At 49.3% G+C, this 20,810-nt stretch overlaps 1 protein-coding gene across 2 annotated transcripts in view; it reads right to left on the bottom strand.

The window, feature by feature from the left end:
* Positions 1–148: 148 nt before the first annotated feature.
* Positions 149–20,810, bottom strand: part of VPS8 (VPS8 subunit of CORVET complex) — a 66,036-nt gene continuing 45,374 nt past the window's right edge. For both annotated transcript variants that reach the window (XM_056498298.1, XM_056498297.1), the window contains exons 39-45: positions 20,024–20,102; positions 18,670–18,752; positions 12,868–12,948; positions 11,350–11,519; positions 10,592–10,760; positions 1,502–1,582; positions 149–869 (exon numbers count right to left, since the gene is read on the bottom strand). In XM_056498298.1, the coding sequence (XP_056354273.1) occupies positions 729–869; positions 1,502–1,582; positions 10,592–10,760; positions 11,350–11,519; positions 12,868–12,948; positions 18,670–18,752; positions 20,024–20,102 (804 nt within the window). In that variant the 3' untranslated portion in view covers positions 149–728. The remainder of the gene's footprint in view (positions 870–1,501; positions 1,583–10,591; positions 10,761–11,349; positions 11,520–12,867; positions 12,949–18,669; positions 18,753–20,023; positions 20,103–20,810) is intronic.

The raw sequence follows: 20,810 nt of genomic DNA on the forward strand, positions 1-20,810 counted from the left end.
CTGAGGCACCTTTCCTACACACACTCCTCCCACGCCCCACACAGGTACAACCAGGTGAGAGGGGAGGTTTGAGCTTCACTCTCAGGCACAAGATGTATCTTTCTCTTAGCAGCAGCCGACTCAGAAGTGCAGAAGTCACACAGGGAAGTTCAACTAAGGGCATCTTTAATGGATTGGTAGAACACAGTACGTGCAGGTCAGTTTGCTCACACAGGTGTCATTTCCTACATTCTTAAGCTTTCTCTGGATTTACCCATTCTGTGCCCTCAGACCCCACAGCTACTACCATGAGACAGCAGGGCCAGGCCTTGCCAGAACAGCTGCTTTTAGCAGAACACGGAACTCAGGTGTGGCCCCCAGCCACAGAACCAGCACAGCACAGGGACAAAGGGCCTCTGGGCACAGGACAGGCTCCTCCAGCAGGCAGAGCTGATTTGGTTACTTGGAAAAGTTCCTGCTGCTGCCACAAGCCCTTGGGTCAGCACAGGCTGCCCCCCTGTGCCTCAGCATGCTGGGGTTTGTCCCAGAGTTCCAGCTTCCAGCCCAGCTGCCCCACGACTGCCAAAGCAGAGCTGGGGCATCACCCAGCTATGACCCACCAGCACCCAGTGAGGGTCAGCACAGAGGGGTCTGGGAAGGGTGCTGTGGGGAAAAATCCCGTGTTGTGGTGGGAAGGCTTCCTAGCACCACGTCCTGGGAGCAGCTGTGGCCCAGCCAGGGCAGGAGTGCTATTCTTCAGCCAGCGGAGGGGGCGTCAGGTGCAGCTGGAAGTTCTCGTTCTGGAAGACGCTGCTGGTGGCCGGGTCCCCGTGGGAAACGCTGAGCAGCCCGTGCTTGTCCCCGCGCGCCAGCTCCGTCAGGAGAGCCAGCTGCAAGGAAACGCCCTGGTCACCCTGGGAACACTCCTGCAGGGCACAGAGAGCCCAGGGCCCACTGTGTCCCTGCTGCAGAGAGAGAAGCCTTAACACAGGTAAAGCCAAGGCCATGCATGCCATGGAGGGACCCTACGGAGCTCCGTGCAGGTCTTCAACTGAACAACTCTACAAGGGTCTTTAGATTGCTTTGAAGTCACATAATTGAAAAAGAAAAACAGAAAGAACTAAAAGTGCCAACAACAACAGCCACAACAGGCAGGAGGCACAAGGACAATGCCAGGGACAGAGGGAGCTGCACTTTCCTTGGGACAAGCAGGGGCATAGGAGGAGGGAAAGTTATGAGTGACTGCAGGAACTACAGTGTCTAGAGGGGAGCTGAGTCACAAATCACAAAGGATAATCCCAAGGACACTTATCAGGCCCAGCCCCAAAGCCAGAGGCATTCCTCATGCCAGTGACTTCCCCAGCATGGCTGCCTTGCAGTGTGCCACAGCCAAGTGCCAGCACTAGACCAAACCCAAAGAGAAAAACCAGAGCCCTCACTTGCCAGTGCCAATGTCTGGCTCGGCAAGGTGAACAGTGCCCATCACAAGTTTAACAGCAGAAGGAAAACAGGGGGTACGTACTCGGGATGTGCCTCGGTTGAGTCGGCAGAGCTGGTCAAAAGCTTGGATTTGCTGAGGATCCAACACAGACTCTGAACTCGTCTGAGAAGGAAAAGAAAGTTAGAGAAACCACACAGAGCAGGCTTTCAGTTCCTACTCACAGAAATTAATTCCTGGGCTGGGAGCAGTCAGTCCACAACCTGTTAGGGAAGTCTTTTAAGCCATCTTTCCCTTGGCATGAAGTACACCCCAGGTTTTGGGGGAAAAAAATTAGTCCTTCTCTTGCCCAAGCGGCAGTTACACACCCCTGCACCTACAGTGAGTTATTGCCCAGGCTCTGTCCCTGATGGCACAGACTGACAGTACTGGGATACCTCTGAGGAAGGAAAAAAGGCATGGGAAAACCCGCTCACAGCCAGCTGAGAAGAGAAGTAATGGGCGTCTGTGGCCAAGCAGCCTCTCCAGGCTCTTTCCGAGGTGGCTGCAGCAGCTTCCCCCAGCCCTGTCCCATGTCCTGGCCCCACAGCACAAGAACACAGAGAGGAACAGGCTGTGTGTGCCTGCTACCCCACCTCAGCCAATGACTGTTAACAACTGTTGGTGTTCTACAATGGCATCATGAGGTCCCAGCTCCTGCCCTCCAGTGGGGTGTTACAGACAGAAAGCTGGGAAATGAGGGGTGGCAAGGAAAGGGGGAAGCAAGGTGAGTCTTACAGCATTGGCAGCCACATCCCTGAGACCATGGCCCTGCCCAGCTGTGGGGCACAAGGCCAAGTGTCCTCCAGCAGTGAGAGGCAGCTGCAGGTGAGGGCAAACAGAGGGCCCAGAGATGCACCAAGAGCACTAAGGCAGAGAGGGCTGCACACACTCCAACTGCTGTAAATGGCACCATTTACACGTTCCAGGGAGAGATGACAAAGCATCACAGATTCTTGTAGGTTTGTTCCATTTATCACACCACAGCGTTTCTATTTTGAATATTTCTGCTCATATTGCAAAGCAGAAGCATCATCAAGAAACCCCAAAAGGAGCCAGAGCACAGCCTCCCTCATGAGCAGCAGGCTGGCATCTGTTGTCTCTGGGGATCTATTTTTAAGGGAACATTCAAATAACTTTCTCCAAAATACATTTCCCAGGGGTTTCTAACCAAAAATGCTACAATCCTGCCAGTGGGTAGACTGAAGCTGCTTAATTTTAACCTCTTTGGCAATGGGAAATGCACTGAGCTCCCCATGGGTTTCCTGAAGCCTGGATGGTTCTGAGACCATCCCAAAAACCACACACCTCTTGCCTTTGGTCATTAGTCTGGGAAGAGAGGAAAGTCCCGAGAGCGGATCACTTATGCTGGAAACACTTGCCAAACTCTCTCCTCTTCCAGGATGTTCTCTGTAGTGTAAGTAACTATTTGCCAGTCAGGGAGCCAGATGTCCCCATTCCCTGCACACCTGGCATAGGCTTTGAGCCTGGGACAGGGAGGGGCAGGGACACAGCCAGCAGGTTGTACCAGTGCTTCCCAGGGACACACAGGTCATCCTCACTTGGAAAACACAAAAAGCAAGGAAAAAGTGCCCTCCACAGTTGCTGTGGCCACAAGCACTCAAGGACAAGGAAAATGCCATATAATTGGCCTCCCCTCTCCTGCTCTCTCCCTACCATGCGTACATAACTATCAATCAGGCTGTTCCCAGGCTGATGAGCTGAAATATTGCAGGCAATTCTTTCTGTTGTCATGGAAACAACTGCTGTCAGGCCTTTTCCTTTTTCAACCGTGTCACTAAAGGCATGTTTCCCTTCAGGAGCCACGGGAAGCTCCCAGGGTCCAGCAGCAGCACTCAGGTGTCAGCGGAAGGCACTGGGCTCACCCCACAGCACAGCTTCTGTCTGCAGGGCTGGCCAGCTCCGAGATGGACCCTTCAGCACCTCCAACCCATTTCCAGCCACATCCCCACACCCCCTCAGAAAGGCCTCAGACAAGACACAGAACCCCAGAGAGGCAATTTATCCCCTGAAGATCTCAGCCAGGAGGAAGGAAAAAAGGCTTTTTTTCATTTTCCAGCTCTCCCAGATCCCACCACTAATGCTAATCTCTATTGCATGTTTTTCTTGCACATATTCCACCCCCTCTGGTAGTCACCACACAGCTCTCCCAAGCTTGCAATTATCTTTAATTTAACAGCTACAAATTCCATCATCAGCCAGTGCTTAAGCAAAGCAGATCCCAACAGTTTGAGCAGAGGCACAGAGCCACACCAAGAGACCCATACCAGAGCAGCCCCTTAGCCATTCCTTCCACACAAGGTATTGCTTCATCAGCTGGAGCTTCAGAGCACCACTACCCCAGGGGGCTGCTCCCTTAATACAGAGAAGCAGCAGAAGTCCTGAGGAAGGGTTTGGGATTCCTAGGAACAAAGGCAACCTCCTCCACATTCCCATCAACAGAGCTGAGCCCACAGGCAGTGGACACCAAGCCCACCCTTGGCCTTTGTCCCCTGCTTCACCATGGCTCATCAGCCTTACAAACAGGTACTCAACTTCAGGGCTTTAAGGAGAACACAGCAAATTAATGTTAAACTAAGTAAATCTGCCTCTCTTCTGTCAGAAGAGCCTGCTGTTCTTAGGGTGCTCCCAGGAACCTGAGAGCGAGCAAGGCAGGCTGTGACCCAAAGTCACTACAATGACAGTGACATTACAGAGCTCTTAAGGAACTTCAGGGAAACCTCAGGACACCCCTCTGAGAACAGCAGTGTTCTGCTGCTGCTGCCAAGCTCTGCAGAGCCCCTGCCAAGCGAGACTCTGGGACAGGCACAGCCCAGCCCACGGCTGCACAGGGGACAGCTTGGCAGGTGCTGGGCAAACCTGCCCTGGGACAGCCCCAGAGCCTCCAGAAACTCTCCTGTGGTAGCACACAGGGCGGGCCAATGTCTGGCAGCAGGTGAGCCCTGCCTGCTCCCTGTCAGAGGCAGTCAGGACACCGGGTCAGCCCGAGCACCCAGGGCAGAGCAGCTTCCCAGCACAGCCCGTCTGTCACACAGCCTGGCCGCTCCCTCCTCGGCAGCACCAGGGGAAAGGCACACGTCTCCTATTTCCAGCTGAACTTGGCTGAACTGGAGGAGCAAACCTCCCACTCAGGGCCTGGGAGAGCACAGGTCTGTTTGAGCTCTGACAGAGTCACTGCTGCAGCCACGTGAGACTGCAGTGACAGGAGAGGAGGGCACTGTCTGTGTCAGACAGGGAAGCACATAGGCACATCCCTGTACTCCCACTCATGCTCTGGGGAGCTGCTCCTGCCTACACCAGGTGCTGCTAGGATATTCCCTTGGACTTCCACTGATGCCTTCAGCCAAAGGAGCAATAACACTGCTCAGAGTTAATGAGACAAACAACCCCCACACATTCTCACTGGACACCATGGCCCAGCAGACAGGGTTCATTTGTCATCCAGCAAGCTCTGAGGGAAGCATGGCAGCACATGGATTAAATGTGAAAGATGATGCCCAATAGGCCTGTGCTTGGGCTGAGCTCAGCACCTGCATCTGAGAGTTCACAGGCCTCATGCAGAGAATTCTTTTTCTAGAAATGAGCCAAGAGGCTGTTGAACAGACCCCACAGGGCCAAGCACAGAAGGCTGAGGAGGTGCAGTGTTCTCTCAAGGGCAGGAGTTGGGGAGAGAAAGGGAAGGCAGTCACACAATGTCCCAAGTTGAAGGAATCCACAAGGATCATCAAATCCAACCCCTGGTCCTGCACAGACACCCCAACATGAGAGCATTGAATGCTGAATGTTCTTAGAGCTCTGGCAGCCTTGGGGCTGTGCCCATTACCTGTGGAGCCTGTTCAGTGCCCCAGCACCCTCTGGGGAAGAACCTTTTCCTGATATCCAGCCTAACCCTACCCTGACTCAGCTCCAGCTGTTCCCTCAAGTCCTGTGTAAAAGGTACACAGGAGAGGGAAGAAATCCTAATTGGTGTAAGGGTTAGTGACCTCTCCTGCCAGAGGCTAATCAGTAATGCAACCCCAAACCTTACAGAAAACCCACGGGAACACCTCTGTTTCCTGCCCCCTTCATCCCTCCTGACCCCTGGGAGCAGCCTGGCACTGCTGTTGAGAACGTGCCCAGCCCAGCTCTGGACCCAGGAGCTCAGCTGCAGCTGCCCAAGTCACACACAAGACCACACAAGTGCCACAGCCTCAGGCTGTGAGGGGGTCATGGCAAATGCAGCTTCTGACTGATGGGATTGACCAGACACTGATGCATCCCTGCTTTCCTGAAAGGCACTGTCCAGAACAGCTACTGCACCCTCAGCTTCAGCCAGCACCACTGGCACAGTCCTCTCCTACCCTCCCATCAAGGGACCACAAACAGTCAAAGCCTTGGCTTGCCTTTATTTCGCTCCCCTCCTTCAGAGGAACATCAAAGGCAGGAGTCAGCTGCACCCTTAGCCTCTGGCCAGTTGGTTATTTCTCAGCTTAGAAGCACAGAGGGAACAGCCATCCTCCCTCCAGCAGCAGCAGGAGCCAGCCCAGCTCAAGCAACAGCTCCCCTGGAACATGTCCCTGCTCCCAGGCCCCTCTGTGAAGGCAGAGGGACCTCCTGCCCTTCCCTGGTGCTGTGCTGGATCCTGATGGACACATCCTGGGCTGTGGGGCATCAGCTCAGCTCATGGAACCACTGCCAATAGGGACTGCTGCAGTTTATAGCAACATCCACAGGTTGTTGCAGCCCAGCAGCTGCCACTGCTTTCAATGAGTCTGTTCTACACATCCTCCCAGACTAGAATGTTTTATTAAAAGTGAGGAAATTTTCATCAGACTGTAGGAACCGTTTCTTAGAAATTGAGATGTAAAGTCAAACTGAGATTAACCACTGCAATTTTGCCATCTTTGCTCTTAACCAGGCCATGAGCCTTTCCCAGGTAATCCTGATCTCACTGCTCCTGACTCCAGGTAGTTTGGAATCAGCTGTCCCTGACCCCTGCCAGCAGATCACAGACCCCACAGAGCCAGACTCTGGATTGTAGGAAATGGAAGGAGCATTCTGCCAGGCTGCAGATTGCTCTGACGGAAGGCCAGGGGACATAATTACAATTCGCTCTGATATCTCTCCAAAAACCCCCACAAAACAACAAAATTCACTCAACTCCTCCAGCATGAGAAGCTCAAGAAGAGTTAATTTTGATTTTAAAGCTGCTACAGGATAATTCTGGCTTTCAAATCAGTCTTTTTCTATTTGTTTTGTTTGCAGTTTTAGCTTTGGTGCCAGTCCTTTACCAGCTCATGACAACACCTGCACTCAGTATTCTTCTTACTAGATCACTTTTGTTTCCATTACAAGCAATCAGAGATGTTCTGTGCCTCCAGTTCCTTCCTCATATGGATCTCCTGTGCACTGCTGAAGTGAAGGAGTCCACCTCCAAAGCCAAAGGACTGGATGTTTGCTCAGTTAATTTGTACATGGGAACATTCTCCACAGAGGAGAGAATATCCATTCTTGTAACTGTGTAAACACTAATTATCTCAATGGTGTTACTGGGGGATTTCACCTGGATATTTTCAAAGTTAAAAACCCCCTCAGAGGTTTTTTATATTGCTGAAGACAAGTTAATACCTGATGGTCACTGTTACCCTGAAAACCCTAACACTGGCTCTGCCTCCTGATGAATGAAAGTCATGTAACATCTGTCAGGCTCTAAAGTAAGTTTTGGTGAAAAAACCCAGCCTAAACCTTCACTGTTACCCAACAGAAAGCAAATGGTACAGAGGGATCTTTAAGGTCACATGAGGGATATGGTACCAGTCTCACACACACCAGAGTTGTATCCAAGGCTCTGGAAGGCTGTCACAGGGAGGGACATAAGAAAACTGCAGGACAGAGCCCAAAGGTAGAGTCTGACAAACTAGATTAACTATGGATCAAGTCCATTGTCCGTCCTGGCGTGACTTGACAGGATTAAACTCCTGAATAAAACATATCTGCCATCTGGACAGCTCCAACAACAGCACGCTCAGAACTCCTCGGACACAGAATAACCAGAGCATGGCAGCTCAGGGGCTCATGGCAGGGCTTATGGCCCAGGAGCCAAGGCTCTGCCTCTCCCTGATCCCCAGAACATAGGCTGGCAGAATAAACAGAAAACATTTGCTCATTGAAAAGAAGCAAATGAGTTTTGGGAATCAGTGAGTGAGATACCCGGAACCTTTCCTGCAGGGACACAGGCAGTGGCCCAGCTGCTGAGCCCTCACCCCCCACGCCTCAGTGAGCTCCACCCACCACAACACACACACGGCTTTGCAACTGGATTAGAGACCCACCAGAAAAACAAGCTCCCATTTCTTTTAACTCTCATTTAGGGTATGCTCCAAGGTAGGGAGGGTAGGACAGATGATCATCCAGCCCCAGAGGATTACCCTTGGGAAATCAGTGAGGCTCAGGGGTAACACAGAAAGCACAAACTTTTGGCAGCAGAATCAGAGGAAAGAAAATGCCCTGTGCCCTTCTTTCTGCCCCCCTTGGATGGGGCAGAGTGTGCCAAGCCCTCATCCCAGCCAGGTTCCACTGAAATCTGCGTGGTTACTGATCCCACAACAGGTCAGTGCTGGCTTGTGGCATCTCTCCCTCCACCTCCCCAGTTGCAGGGAATGGCCCCAGCATCACACCCAGAGCACAGGGCAGGGGAAGCACTGTCTGTTGGGCTGTCGTTTCACATGCACATCTCAGCCACACTGCACAATTCAAACTGACAGCCTTTGCCTGGGCAGGGCAGAATTAGTGCTGTGAAATGCACTCCAGATGCTCAGTGGCATTTCTCAGTATGACTCCTAATTCAAGGCTTCCTAAAAAAATAAATACCTCAACTGATGATCACCATATTAGATTTTGCAAAGAGAGGAACTAAGTTTTCATGGTTTTCAAAGGGGCTACAGGGAAACACCCTCCCCACAGATCTCTGTGCAGAAGGGCTTGGAAGCTCCAGACCTGACTCTGGAGAGGGCAGGGCTGGAAACACAATGCTGTTAGCAGGACCTCACTCAGGATTTCCTGCTCACAAACACCAGCTGTGGAGCCAGAGCAGCTTGTCCAGCTCAGAGCTCTGGGTCTGGCTGGGGCCAGCAGAGTCAAGAGAGGACACAAAGAAGCCCCATATCACCCAGTTTGCGTTCCCAGTATTGCCCCAGCACAGAAAATCTACTCTGTAACTCAGCCCACAGCAGGACAGAGGAATCATTACCTCCCAGGGTTAATTAATGCTGCTGAGCAGTGACTGTTCAGCAAACAAATTCCCTGCAGGAGCTGGAGATTCTCCAGTCTATTGCCAAGTCTAAAAATACTCAGCTTTTTTAAGGCGTGACTGTGCAACAGTTTGATCACATGCAAGTACAACAGTTAAATATTGTAATTGAGATATGTGAGGAATATCACAGACTTGGAAAGGATCTGGGACACAGGGAGGAGGAGCTGAGGGCCTGAGCAGTGCTGGAGCTGGAGCTGGGCCGGGCTGTGTGCGTGGAGCAGGAAGACATGACTTCCCTGCCAAGAGCACGTGATGGCAGCAGGGAAGCAGTAGCAGCAGGACACCATCCTGCACTGAGATGGCCTGGGATGGACACTTCCCAGCTAGCACTAGATGATCCATGCTGTAAAGTCTCCTTCCCCATCCAGTCTCGCCACATTTCCCTTTAGGCCCTGAGTCCCAGCCAGCCTTTCATTTTCATCAGTTAAATAAAAGGAAACATCTTTTCCTCCCTACCTCAATCACTGCCATGGCATTTGGAGCATTTTCCCTTCTTTCTCTACAGGGTAAGTCAGACTGCTGTCAAAGGGGAGCCACAGGGGCTCCCTTACTGACTTTCCAACAGAAACCCAGGGATAACCCAATTATAAAGCACCAGAATCAAGCGTCAGGCACTTGAATGCTGACTGCAGTTTTAGTAGTTAATTCTGCCTTTAGTTTTTAAACTACACCCCAGCCTGTCACCCCCATTTATGCCCACTCCCTTAGGGCAGGAGTGCATAGAGTGAGATGTGGGACTGCTGAACTTTCCCAGCCTTACAGTGCCCACATCCCACTGCAGCAGGACAGGACACACACACTGCTCAGCCTGGTTGGACCACACTCGATATCCAAGCTCCTGGGAAAGCTTTGCTGCTGTCACCAAATCAAAGACTAACACAGCCTGACTGCAGAGACTGCATGGTGCTCCACACAGGCCTGCAAGACTGCCTTTCCCCACATCTCCCCCCAGCAGGAAGCCTCTCCTGTAAGTGCAGCAGCTGACTAAGTCCCTTAGCCAGGAGTTTTGACTGGGATGGGTTTGGCAGGAATTGAAATAATCTGCTAGAACAAAATTAAAGTACTACTATAAAAACATACTCCAAGACTGAGTTATTTGGGAGTGCACATCTGTACAGAGACAAATGCACAAAGTACCCCAAGGCAGCTGGGAACAAACCCTCACCCAGGGGCCAGTGGAATGTGGAGCAGCAGAACTCAGCTGCCCACATGCAACATCCCCTAAGAGAACCCAACAAACCACCAGCCCAGGGAAGACAGCTCTATGCATACTTGAGGCTGTACTTCAGTTTGAATTAGGGATGATGAAACTTTCAGTGCACAAATACTGACAATAAAAACAAATTAATTCTCTGTTCTCTCACCCAAATCCAGCTGCATCAATCTTGGTTATAGTCAAGCATCTTAAAAATACTGTGCAAGCACTTAGTGAGTCAAATCAATCTCAGATATTTTATCCAGAGCAAGATTATCTGCTAGGAAGGTGGAACAGAGGCTTCACAATCCAGCCACAAGGAATGTGCCAGTTATCAATCTAATTTTTATATAAAACACACCTAAAAACAATTTGACAGGAATTGACAACCAGCTGCAAGCATCCAGCTAGCCCTCCCACCAGCTCCTAGACCTTTCAGATGAACAAATTTCCATGACTTCCAGAGTTGTATCCTCACCAAAATAAACTGGCATTCAGAAAAGTGACCAATTAGCTACTGAGAGTATTTGACAGGTACTGATCAGAGTCTTGTCTGGAAGCACAAACATACAGAGAAGGAAGTGATGATGAAAGTTTACCTGACAAGAAACCACCTCACAAAACTTACCTGTGCCAGGGATGCTGCAGTCCCTTTTTTCAGCTCTGATAAGTTCTCACTCAGCTTCCCTCCCTTGTTGCTCGAGTTGCATTTGTAGCACATCCACCTCATGAGGCCCTTGGTGACCACCCCACACTCCTTACTCAGCAGGCACAGCGAGTGGTACAAGTGGCCACAGCTGGGAAGAGAGGAAGGCAGTGCTGGGAGCAGGGCAGCACCTCCTGAGCTCTGCACCCTGGAGAGAAGGGGCTGCCAGTGGGAAAAGGCTGCATCTGGAAATCAGCACATGAGCAGTGTATCCTCACCCTCCTGTTGATCTCCAGACTCACAGAATCAACACTGGATGCCCATTTGCTGATACAGCTACAGACTGTAACACCAAGGTGACAATGATTTCACCTTATTTTACAGACACCTGGGCACAGACAGGACATGGGAGATGCCAGGGCTGTGGCAGATCCCAGATGTACAAATACACAGATTAGCCCAGGGTGGTGCAGTGCCCAAAGCACACTGCTGGGAGAGGGGACAGAAAATGACAGCCAGCTCTTAGAACTGGAAGGCAATTCCTCTGAGCCAGGCAGAGCTGGCTGCATGCAAAGCAGGCTCTGATGGGTGTGATTAGCCAGCCCTCTCACAGTGCAAGGCAGCAGGGAGTTGTGTTCCAGGAATACAGATCATTACTCAGGCAAGCCAACCAGTAGATTTGTTTCCCCTTTTAAAGCTATCAACATGATCACAGCTGCAACCCCATCCCTTAACTTTACCTGAAAACAATGATTTCATCAGCAGTTTCTTGCCTCCTTTTGTACTGCTGGAGACAGATGCAGCAGTAGTCCTGCTTTGGGGTAAGGCCTCTGGTGACAGAGGCTCTCAGGTTACACAGGGACCAGTGGAGATCGTGATTTAAAAGGCTCGTGGTTGTCTCTAGAAGGGTCTGTGTGGAAGACAACACACAGAGCAAGTCAGTGTCACCTCCAGACTGCAGAAACTCCCTGCTGACCAGCTCTTTAGAACAAGCAGCTTAGCAGCTCACTAAGAGCAGAAACAACCCAATAAAATCACTTCTCCTCCTATGCATTCTATCCACTGACCACAAAACACTTATCCTTTCATCACCTTTCATCATCCATCATCCATGTTAATGGAGCAATTCCTCTGCACTCTCAAATAGACAAGTCCTTTATTGACTTTTGCCCAAGAGCATTAAGAGAGGCATGGCAGGCTCATTTTGTCATCTTCCACATCAAACCTCCTTTTTTTTTTTTCCCCTTCTACCAGGCAGGCTACTGCTTATATCCTCATTTTAGGAGAAATGTGCTAATAAAAATCAAAGCTCAAATGCACTATGGCAATTAAAGCCTTTAAAAACACCCCTGAACTGCTCATCTTCTTGTCCTTCCCAATGGATGCTCATTTTCAAAGAGCCCAAAGAACCACCCCAAGTTTCCAGCATCAAGTTTCTCTCAGGCACAGGGGCTCTACTCCCTGATCCATCTGTGCCTCACAGCAGCAGCTGCAAAAGGCTGCACCAGAGGATCCTATCCAGACACACAGCCTGTCCCAGAGCTGCCAGGCAGGGACAGGAGCTGCCCAGACCTTCTACAAGAACCCAAACACAGATAAAGGCTCCTGGTGCTCAGCCTCCACAGCACAGCTATGTCCCATTGTGTTTCTGCATTGGCTGCTGGTACCTGGGGCCTGCTCCCAGCAGCAGCTGGGATGGCACTGCCACATGAGGGGGGAAAGGGGCTTGGAGGAACACTGTACATCCTGTTTAAGGGGAAAAGTGTTTCAGAAAACTGCTGAAGCGTGAAGACTGCCTGGGATTTGAGACTGGACTGAGAAAAGCAGGACTGAGATTAAAGGGAAATCCCACCAGGCTACAAAGGAAGTGCAGCATTATCACTTGGAAGTGTAAAAACAGCCTAGTTTAAAAACCTGTTATTTAAAACTGCATACAAAGACCAAACATATCAGCTTTGTGCTTTTGAATCCCTAACTGCAGAATGAGCTGCAGAAAAAGCAGATGTTTTATCCTTCTGGTACATTTAACACAGAACTGAGCTGCAGAGGTGTTCACCATGTACCTGTCAGTCCCTTCACTTGCAACCCGTGAGCAAACTAAACTCCCTTCCCCATCCCCCAATCACACAGAAGCCACTCACATGTCCACTGACTTTGCCCTGCAGACAGAAATGGCAAATAAGAGAGAGAGAGTAGGCCAGGCAGCTAAAATACTGCTGCATGCAAGGGTGGGCAGAACAGGAACACAGGGAACTTACTTGTTCATAGTTAAAAGTGTCCAGCATTCCCAGGATAAGCCCTTGAATTTCTCCAAGTTTCCCTTTTCCATAAACTGGATCCTGTATGAAGAAATACAAAGCTCCAGTTGAATCACAGGATATGACCATTCTGATTCTTTTTAGGTCTTTTTTTCCTCTGGATTGGAACTGCAAATGGAAGCTATGATTGCAGAGTTTAAAATGTTGCACATGCACAGGAACAGCAGAATAATCCCACATACTGATGAGAAAAATCAGTAATTAGCAAAACTCAATAGATAACAACATCAGTATAAATTAGTGTGCCTGGGTCAAAAATGGAAACTACACTCAGGAGCTGCAGGAGCTGACTGGAGAGTAGATGGAGGAACATTGAAGGGAACAGCATGGCCAGCCAGCTCTCAGCCCCACCACTTCCCCATGCTCTTGCCCAGCCAGGGTGCCTCATCCCCAGGCTCACCCCAGACCCCTCATCTGCAGGCTGGAAGAGCATACCCCAGTCACTGCTGAGCCCACAGCCCAGCTGGCAGAGGGAGCAGGCCCTGGGGCACTCCTGGTGCTGCAGGGCTGATTTTCACATGCCCTGAGCAGCTTCATTGCCATGTCCCAGCAGCACAAGCACAGGGCTGTGGTACAGTTCATCAGCCTGTGCATGTCCCCCTTCCTCTGACCTGCTCCAGCCCAAAGAGCCTGCACACCCACCCTGGCACCCCCTGAGGCACTGCTCTGTGCAGGGAGCTGAGAGAAGCTGTCTGGTAGAAGGGGCAGGACATTGGCAAAAACAGATCAGCAAGGTGTGAAAGGGCAACTAACCCAGAGAGTAGAAAAATGGGGACACAGTGGAAACAGGAACAGGAGTGGGATAAACAAGCTCTGGATAAAATGAATGAGAGAAGGAGTAGAAGCAAGGCTGATTCTATGCTGGAACTGGCAAGAAGAACCAAGAGTGACAAAGCCACTCTAAAGCAGCATGGAAGCTACACTGCAAGACACCCTGAGGGATCACCAAAGCTACAGAAAGCAAGTCAAGGAACTCCTGAACAACAGCCCTCATGGGCAGTGTGACAGGCAGAAACACCAATGTTCCATGCCTGCACCATTTAGCAGCACAGCACAGGAAAAGCATTTCACTGAGTCACTGCAGGCATTATGGAGGCAAAGGGACTCGCAGACAGCAGGAATGTGATCCAGGCACAGAGCAGTTCTGTAGGCAGCCAGCAGCTCCTCTTCTAAAGCCCTCAAGACATGGCCAACAGAAACATGACCCACAAACTGTCCCAATCCCACAATTTCCATATAGCACCTCAAACTCCCTAAGCTGCAGGTGGAGATTTTCAAAGCCACTGGTTTCCTGTCTGGACACAGAATGGAAGAAGAGATGTGAAGAAGAGAGAAGAATAAAGACCCACCTGCAGCTTTGCAGAGGGAGAACACAAGACCGAGGGCTTTCAGTTACTGTGTTTTCCTCAAGTCATGCTTGATGATCTCTAAAAATAATGGCAGCTGGGAAGGACATGTACTTTCTTCTTTACCATGGTCTGGCCAAGGCTTACCCCTGAGCCTAGCAGCCCAGTGCCAGCAGTGAGTCCATGGCCATTCCCTGCTGGAGCCATTAGATGGGATGGGCTGGAGCTGCCTGCCTGCCTCCAGCATCACACCCACAGCTCCCAGGTCACCTCTACATAAAGCTACTAAATTGCAGCTTCAGACCCCACAAAATTTCCAGCCACAGAAGCCTCATGGGATCAATTAGTTTTATGATGGAATATCTTTCATCAATTCCACCTTATAACATTGGTCCTGGATAGGATTTCAGGCATACTCCAGACATGGATGTGCCATCCCATGCAGTGGAACAGGCACTGCACCAACCAGGGACAGATCCCAGCACAAGAAGCCAGAGCCCAGCTGGCTGCCCAGGGCTGCCACCAACAAACAGATGGGGAAGAGCTCGCAGGGATCCACACACAGCCTAGAGGTGCTCATGCAGCTCTTTCAGCCAGCTCTGTCTCTTCCATTTCCATTTCTTTCTGGGTCCAGGAAATAGCACTTGCTTTGCTACCAGTGCTAATAAATGCACTCTGCAAACACATTCACTTCAGCTTCTCCCCTCTGCAAGGGACCAGAGCAACCACTCCACACACAATCCCAGTGCTGATCTCCTGGTCTAGGAAGAAAAAACAGCCAAAGTCCTAAGCAGGAGTGGAAAAAATATAAGCTTTATGGAGCTTTCTGCTTCCACTCTGGAAATAGTTTTCAGAGAATCCTTCCTTCCCCTCTCTGAGGTCCCTTCAGGTAGCTTTTACATTCCTGGCTTTTCTAATTCTCTGTTTTGTAGGAGGCATCAGCTGCATCTGCTTACAAAACATTCATGAAGGATTACAGCTTTGTAAGAGAATTAACACTCAATCTCTCAGCCCTCTTCAGAGAGCACTCACATCCTTAATAACATGGAATTTTTCTTAATGCTCAAGAGGATTCCTCTGGTATGACTCCTAATGTGTTCAGTTCAGACCCCCCAGTTAATAAGCAACTCCCCATCACTATAAAAGATGAGCAGGAGCAAATCTATCGATTATTATTTCACGTGACTTTGGTTGATAATGCTGAGCCCAGGTGCTGGGACAGGCAGGTGCCAGAAGCCTGCTTGTTCTCTGGGAAAGCTGCAGGTCTGGCTCCAGCCCTTGAAAGGTGCCCTTTGGTCAAACACTTTGGTTGCAAAGTTAACATTTGCATAAGGTATAATCTGTAAGCAGTTAAGCCCAGAAGAGGGAGAAAAACAGTCTGCTAAAATTGGAATACTCTAATTCCTTCTCAGAAAAGGCAAGATAATCTACCTCAGTTTACTGACGTTATCCACCTTCCAACAAAACCCCCAGTGAATTCCCTGGGCAGCTGTGCCACCTCCCAGCCTGCAGCTCCAGCACATCTATGCTCCATCACAAGCCTTGAGCTCTGCAGAAGCATTTGAGGGCCCTGTCAGACAAGCAGTACTTGTAATTCTGCATTTCACCAAAATATTTGGAGGGCTTGGGAAAGGCTGTATGCACTCCAGGGCCCAGAAAGGCTGGTTTCAAAATCTTCTTGTGGTCACAGTTAAGGTGGCACATCAGTAACACATCTAAGTGTTCTGCAGAGAGCTCAGAGCCATGACAGAAGGGTTTGGAATTATACATGGCTTCAAAGAGCAACTACACAGCTCTGCAAAAGGAACACCCAGCCAGGGTCTGGGAAAGCATCACCTGTGCCTGCCATGCTGTGATTCTTTCCTGCAGGGCACTTAAATGGCATTCCCAGATGACTGGAAAGCAAAAAAAATCCAGGACTCTCTGCTGCCTTGCTCTGAGGGAGGTTTCTTCCTGATCCCCAGCAGTGCCAGTGTTCAGAATCCCTGAACATTTGAGCTGGGCACTCATGACAAAGTCAAAGAGTTGGTGACTAGCTCATCACCATCCCAACACCAGCTTCCCAGCTGGATTCAATGCAATGTTCTCCCAATGGCCAAGCTGTGCATCCAAATAAACATCACAGAAACCTCCCACAGGCACCCTCTGCAAGCCCTGGAGCAAGAGTTTAACAAAACACAGCCACAAACCCACAGACAACAGTGAGCTGGAGCAGGGCAGTGCCAGGAACCCTAGAATAAGGGTTGGTGTGACGGCAATGAATGGAAAGAGTGAATGGAAATGTGGGGATTAAGGACAAGAGCACAGGGTTCAATGAAGGGTTTGTCTCATAACAAAGGACACTGTTCCCAGAGGAGGTGCCAAGCACTGAAGGCAGCAGACTGGTGAGACCCAGCACAGGCAAGCCTCAGGAGAAGAACCCATCTCCTAATGAGGAGGATAAGAAGTTGGGAGAGGCTTAAGTAAGCTTCAGAGGTGAAAACAGCCAGCAATTTCTGAAGAACCCAGCTGAGCTGTTGGCATCTGTCAGAGGATCCCCAGGATGCAGTGAGGGGCTCACACCTTCTCTGCTGCCCACAAATAATTCAGGACACATCACTCCACACACCTCGGGGGTTTGCAAATACATGGGTGTGAGTGAAATCTATAAAAGAGTAAGTGTTAAGAGACAAAGCCAACTTAGAGACCATCAGTATCAACACCACCTCCTCTTCCATAGGGTCTTCTCTTGAGCTTTATGATGCTATTCTTACTACACCTGTTTTTCAGCTACAAGCTATCAATTACCATTTTATGAACTTCTGATACTAATGCTCTTTACCTAGAATTCAGTCCTTTTCTCTGCATTTTAAGAAGTTGTCATTTTTTGCTCTAGTTGTTCCAAAAAATCTGCCTTTCCAAATCTCTCTTTAGTCAGACTGAATTTGTTAGGCTGACCAGGGAGGTGGAATGAGCAGGAGCAGTTCCCCCCGCCTCCAAACCCAGTGACCAGAGCTGTGCATGCTGCTCTCAGTGATGCCTGACCCATTTATTTCCTTGGTAAAGCACTTCACCTGATGAAGCATCCCTCAGCCTCCCCAGCACAGCTACCACACCAGCCACTTCCCTCTACAACAGACAATGACAATTCACTCCCCTGCTGCCCCCAGGACATCAGTGCCAGCCCCTGGAAAAGAGATTTTCTATTGCTGCTAAAAGAGTCCATCAGAACAGAAATAGAATGAAATATGTTAAGACTGCCATCAACAAGACTCTCCCTTTATCCCAAAGGAGAACAGGATCTTCCTCCACACTGTCACACCTCCCAGCTGTGTTATCTGCACAATGGTCACTGCTTTGACTCCCACCCCATCATGGCAGTTCTCAGCACAACCCAGGGAAGCCTCCCTTCCCTTGCAGCCTCCCACTCACTCACAGCTTCTCCATCCTTTCCTGCCTACATTAAACATCAAACAAAGCCCAACAGGAAATTATACCAAAACTCAGCTAAAAGTAGACTAAATAAGTTATTGAAGAGCCATTAGGCTTGCTTGACACTTCCTTTGATAGAACCACATTTCATTTGAACACACTTTTTATCCACTCTCTTGCAACATGCTTTGCTATCTTAGGAGTTTGTTCAAAATCTAAGACTGTGTGTAATACTAAGATCAAACCAAGAGGTTGCTAGAGGTGTGTGTTCACCCTCTGAAGCCTGCAAGCTCTTTTCCTCTCTCACCTGGAACAGAAACTCTGACTAGTTTCAACACTGACTCAGCCTTTCAATCATTCCACAACACAGAAAATTTTTCTAATTCCTTTTCTGCATTTCTCAAGGTTTGTTATTAAATCCCAGCATCAGCTTTCATCTGCTTTGCAATTAAACAAATTATAGTTGCCTGAGATCACTCAACCCAAGGTCCTGCTTAAAATCAGCTCTTCTGGAATTTTGCTGCTCACTAACTGCATCTCTAAAATAATATTGCACCATCAATAATATTTTGGGCTCAATCATGATCTTTCTGCAAAGCCTATACCCTTTGCTGTAGTGTCTTCACAACTGTCCATCCCGGAGCCTTCACTAAAAAGCCTTCAACAAATTTAGTGCCAAGTTGTGGGAAATCCATCCTGGCTTTGTCCTTAAACCTGCAAAGTTTCAGTTCCACGTAACTGCAACCTTTGAGGCACTGTTTTGTTTGGTTTGCAGGAATTACTTCAATTACCTTCTCACAGGTTTGTGTGTTCCCATATGTCTCCCCAGATAATTCTATCAGTTTTACACCTCATGTTTCACCAACAAAACTTTCACTGAAACACTGAACAATTAGCTGATCTGATCTCCAACAACCTGAGAATACCTTTTCCCAATAACCCAGTGGAACAGCCTTCTGAAACCTCCTCCTCCTCAGGAACTCACCTGGAGAATCCTCTGCAGGATTGAGGGAAGAGCAATAAATGCAGCCATGTTGTTCAGCACTTGCATTGTCAAACTCTTCAAAGCTGGAATGTCAAACATAACAGCCACAGCAGTTCATTAGGATTCCAGGAGTAAAGAGAGGTCAGTTTTACAGATAAAGAGAGTTTTATTTCAGGTCATGTTTTCTGGTTTGAAAATAGCTATGTTTTCTCTCCGTCACTAAGCACACAGCTTTTTGCAGCACAAAGGGTGTTTACAAGGTTTTGATCCCACAATACCTCTGTATTCCCTTCCACACACCCTGCAGTAAACACCCACATTTTCCTCACTTGGTAACACCACCATTCACTTCTCCCATTGCTACCAAATCCCAGTTTGGTTCCTTGTCTGTGTTATGGCCCACAGACTCTAAAACTTCCCACCACTGACCTTTGCACAAAACTTATTCCTAGATCCTCATTAGATCCTCAAAGACATTACTCAGAGAATCCCAGAATAGTTTGGGCTGGAAAGAACCTTAAAGCTCATCCAGTCCCACCCTCTGCTACAAGCAGGGATACATTCCACTACCTCAGGTTGCTCCAAGCCCCATCCAACCTGGCCATGGACACTTTCAGGGATGGGGTAGCCACAGCTGCTCTGGCCACCCTGTGCCAGGGCCTCATCACCTAACAGGAAACAATTTCTTCCCAATATCCCATCTATCCCAACTCCCTCAGCCTTTCCTCACAACAGAGCTGCTCCATCCCTCTGGTCACCCTGGTACATCCTCCAGCCTCACTCCAGCAGCTCCAGGTCCTTCCTGTGCTGGGGACTGCCAAGACCAAAGCATCTAAGCCCCTTTTTTAGATACTCTTAGCTCTCCCACAAAGGGAGGCTGCTGTTCAAAGTGTGCTGCTGACTCAGAAGTGGAGTAGAGAATTTAGCTGGTGTATTCAGGTCTCACTGATTTTATACATGGCAGACAGGTGCAGGCAGAGGTGCACAGAAGGCTTGGGATGCACAATCACAGTGTATTACATCAGGAGTTCCCCATGTGCTGACTACAACCCACAGAGCCTCTGTACACATTGTGCACCTTGGCTCCTTCAGACACCATTCTCAATGCAACCAACTTATTAGCACAGCCTATGGGAGGCTTCCTCTTCCACACAGGACAAAATAAAGTAAGTGAAAAAACCTCTATCCACCTGACAGCTGCACCCTACCAAACACACAACCTGAGCTCCCTGCCGGTCAGGGAGCAGAATATTTAGGAATGGAGTAACAAAACAATTTTTCTTCTATTCATTCATCAGACAAGAGACAGCACACAAGTTTTGCTCTTTGAAGTCACAAATGCCAAAGTACTCACATTCAGAATATGAACACTGTGATGAACCAGAGGATTTCTGTGGGGACATCATGGCCTCAAGCAGGGGAAACCAGAGGGCCTGGAATTATGGAACATGGGGAAAGAATCAGTAAGAAGAGGGCAGTGCTAAAAATGAGCAGTGAGCAACGTCAGAGGCCACTGGTCAAGACTCACTTCCAAATTCTGATGACTGCTCTGGAATAGAGCTGAAAGCAACCTGAGAGCAAAGCACTTTACTGGAATTCTGACAACCATCTGTGTTTGCTTCATTCAGACCCCAACTACTTCCCCATATGAGAGGCAAATTCTGCAGGGTAGAGATAGCTCACAGAGTGGGTAGCACACGGATCCCAAATGGAAAGAGACTTCTAAATTCTCTTCCTATCTGTTGTATAATGACACCATTGCAGGGAAGAAATGGAGCAGGTCACCTCTCACACTGGGCAGTGCTTGTGAAGAAATTAAGAGTTCCTGACTTCCAGCCATGCCACCTCTTCAAACACGGGAATAACATTCTCTGTTCTGGGTTCAGAAATATCATAAATTATGCAGAATCTCAGGACTAAAGATGCCTTTGTGTCACTGATATGGGCAAAATAGAAACCTCAGTCTGAGATGATGGGCAAAGCCAGCTCCCTCTGCAAGAGCTCAAGGCAGCTGCACTGCCTACCCCCTCAGAGTTCAGGCTGATACTCAGTTCAGGGGCTGTGAACAGCTCTGCAGCCATACTGGCAGCAGCAGCAGCTTTGTGCCACCAGAAGCCAGCTCAGAACTCACAATGTCTGAC

This window comes from Oenanthe melanoleuca, chromosome 9 (assembly GCF_029582105.1).
Source record: "Oenanthe melanoleuca isolate GR-GAL-2019-014 chromosome 9, OMel1.0, whole genome shotgun sequence".
Classification (NCBI taxonomy): domain Eukaryota; kingdom Metazoa; phylum Chordata; class Aves; order Passeriformes; family Muscicapidae; genus Oenanthe; species Oenanthe melanoleuca.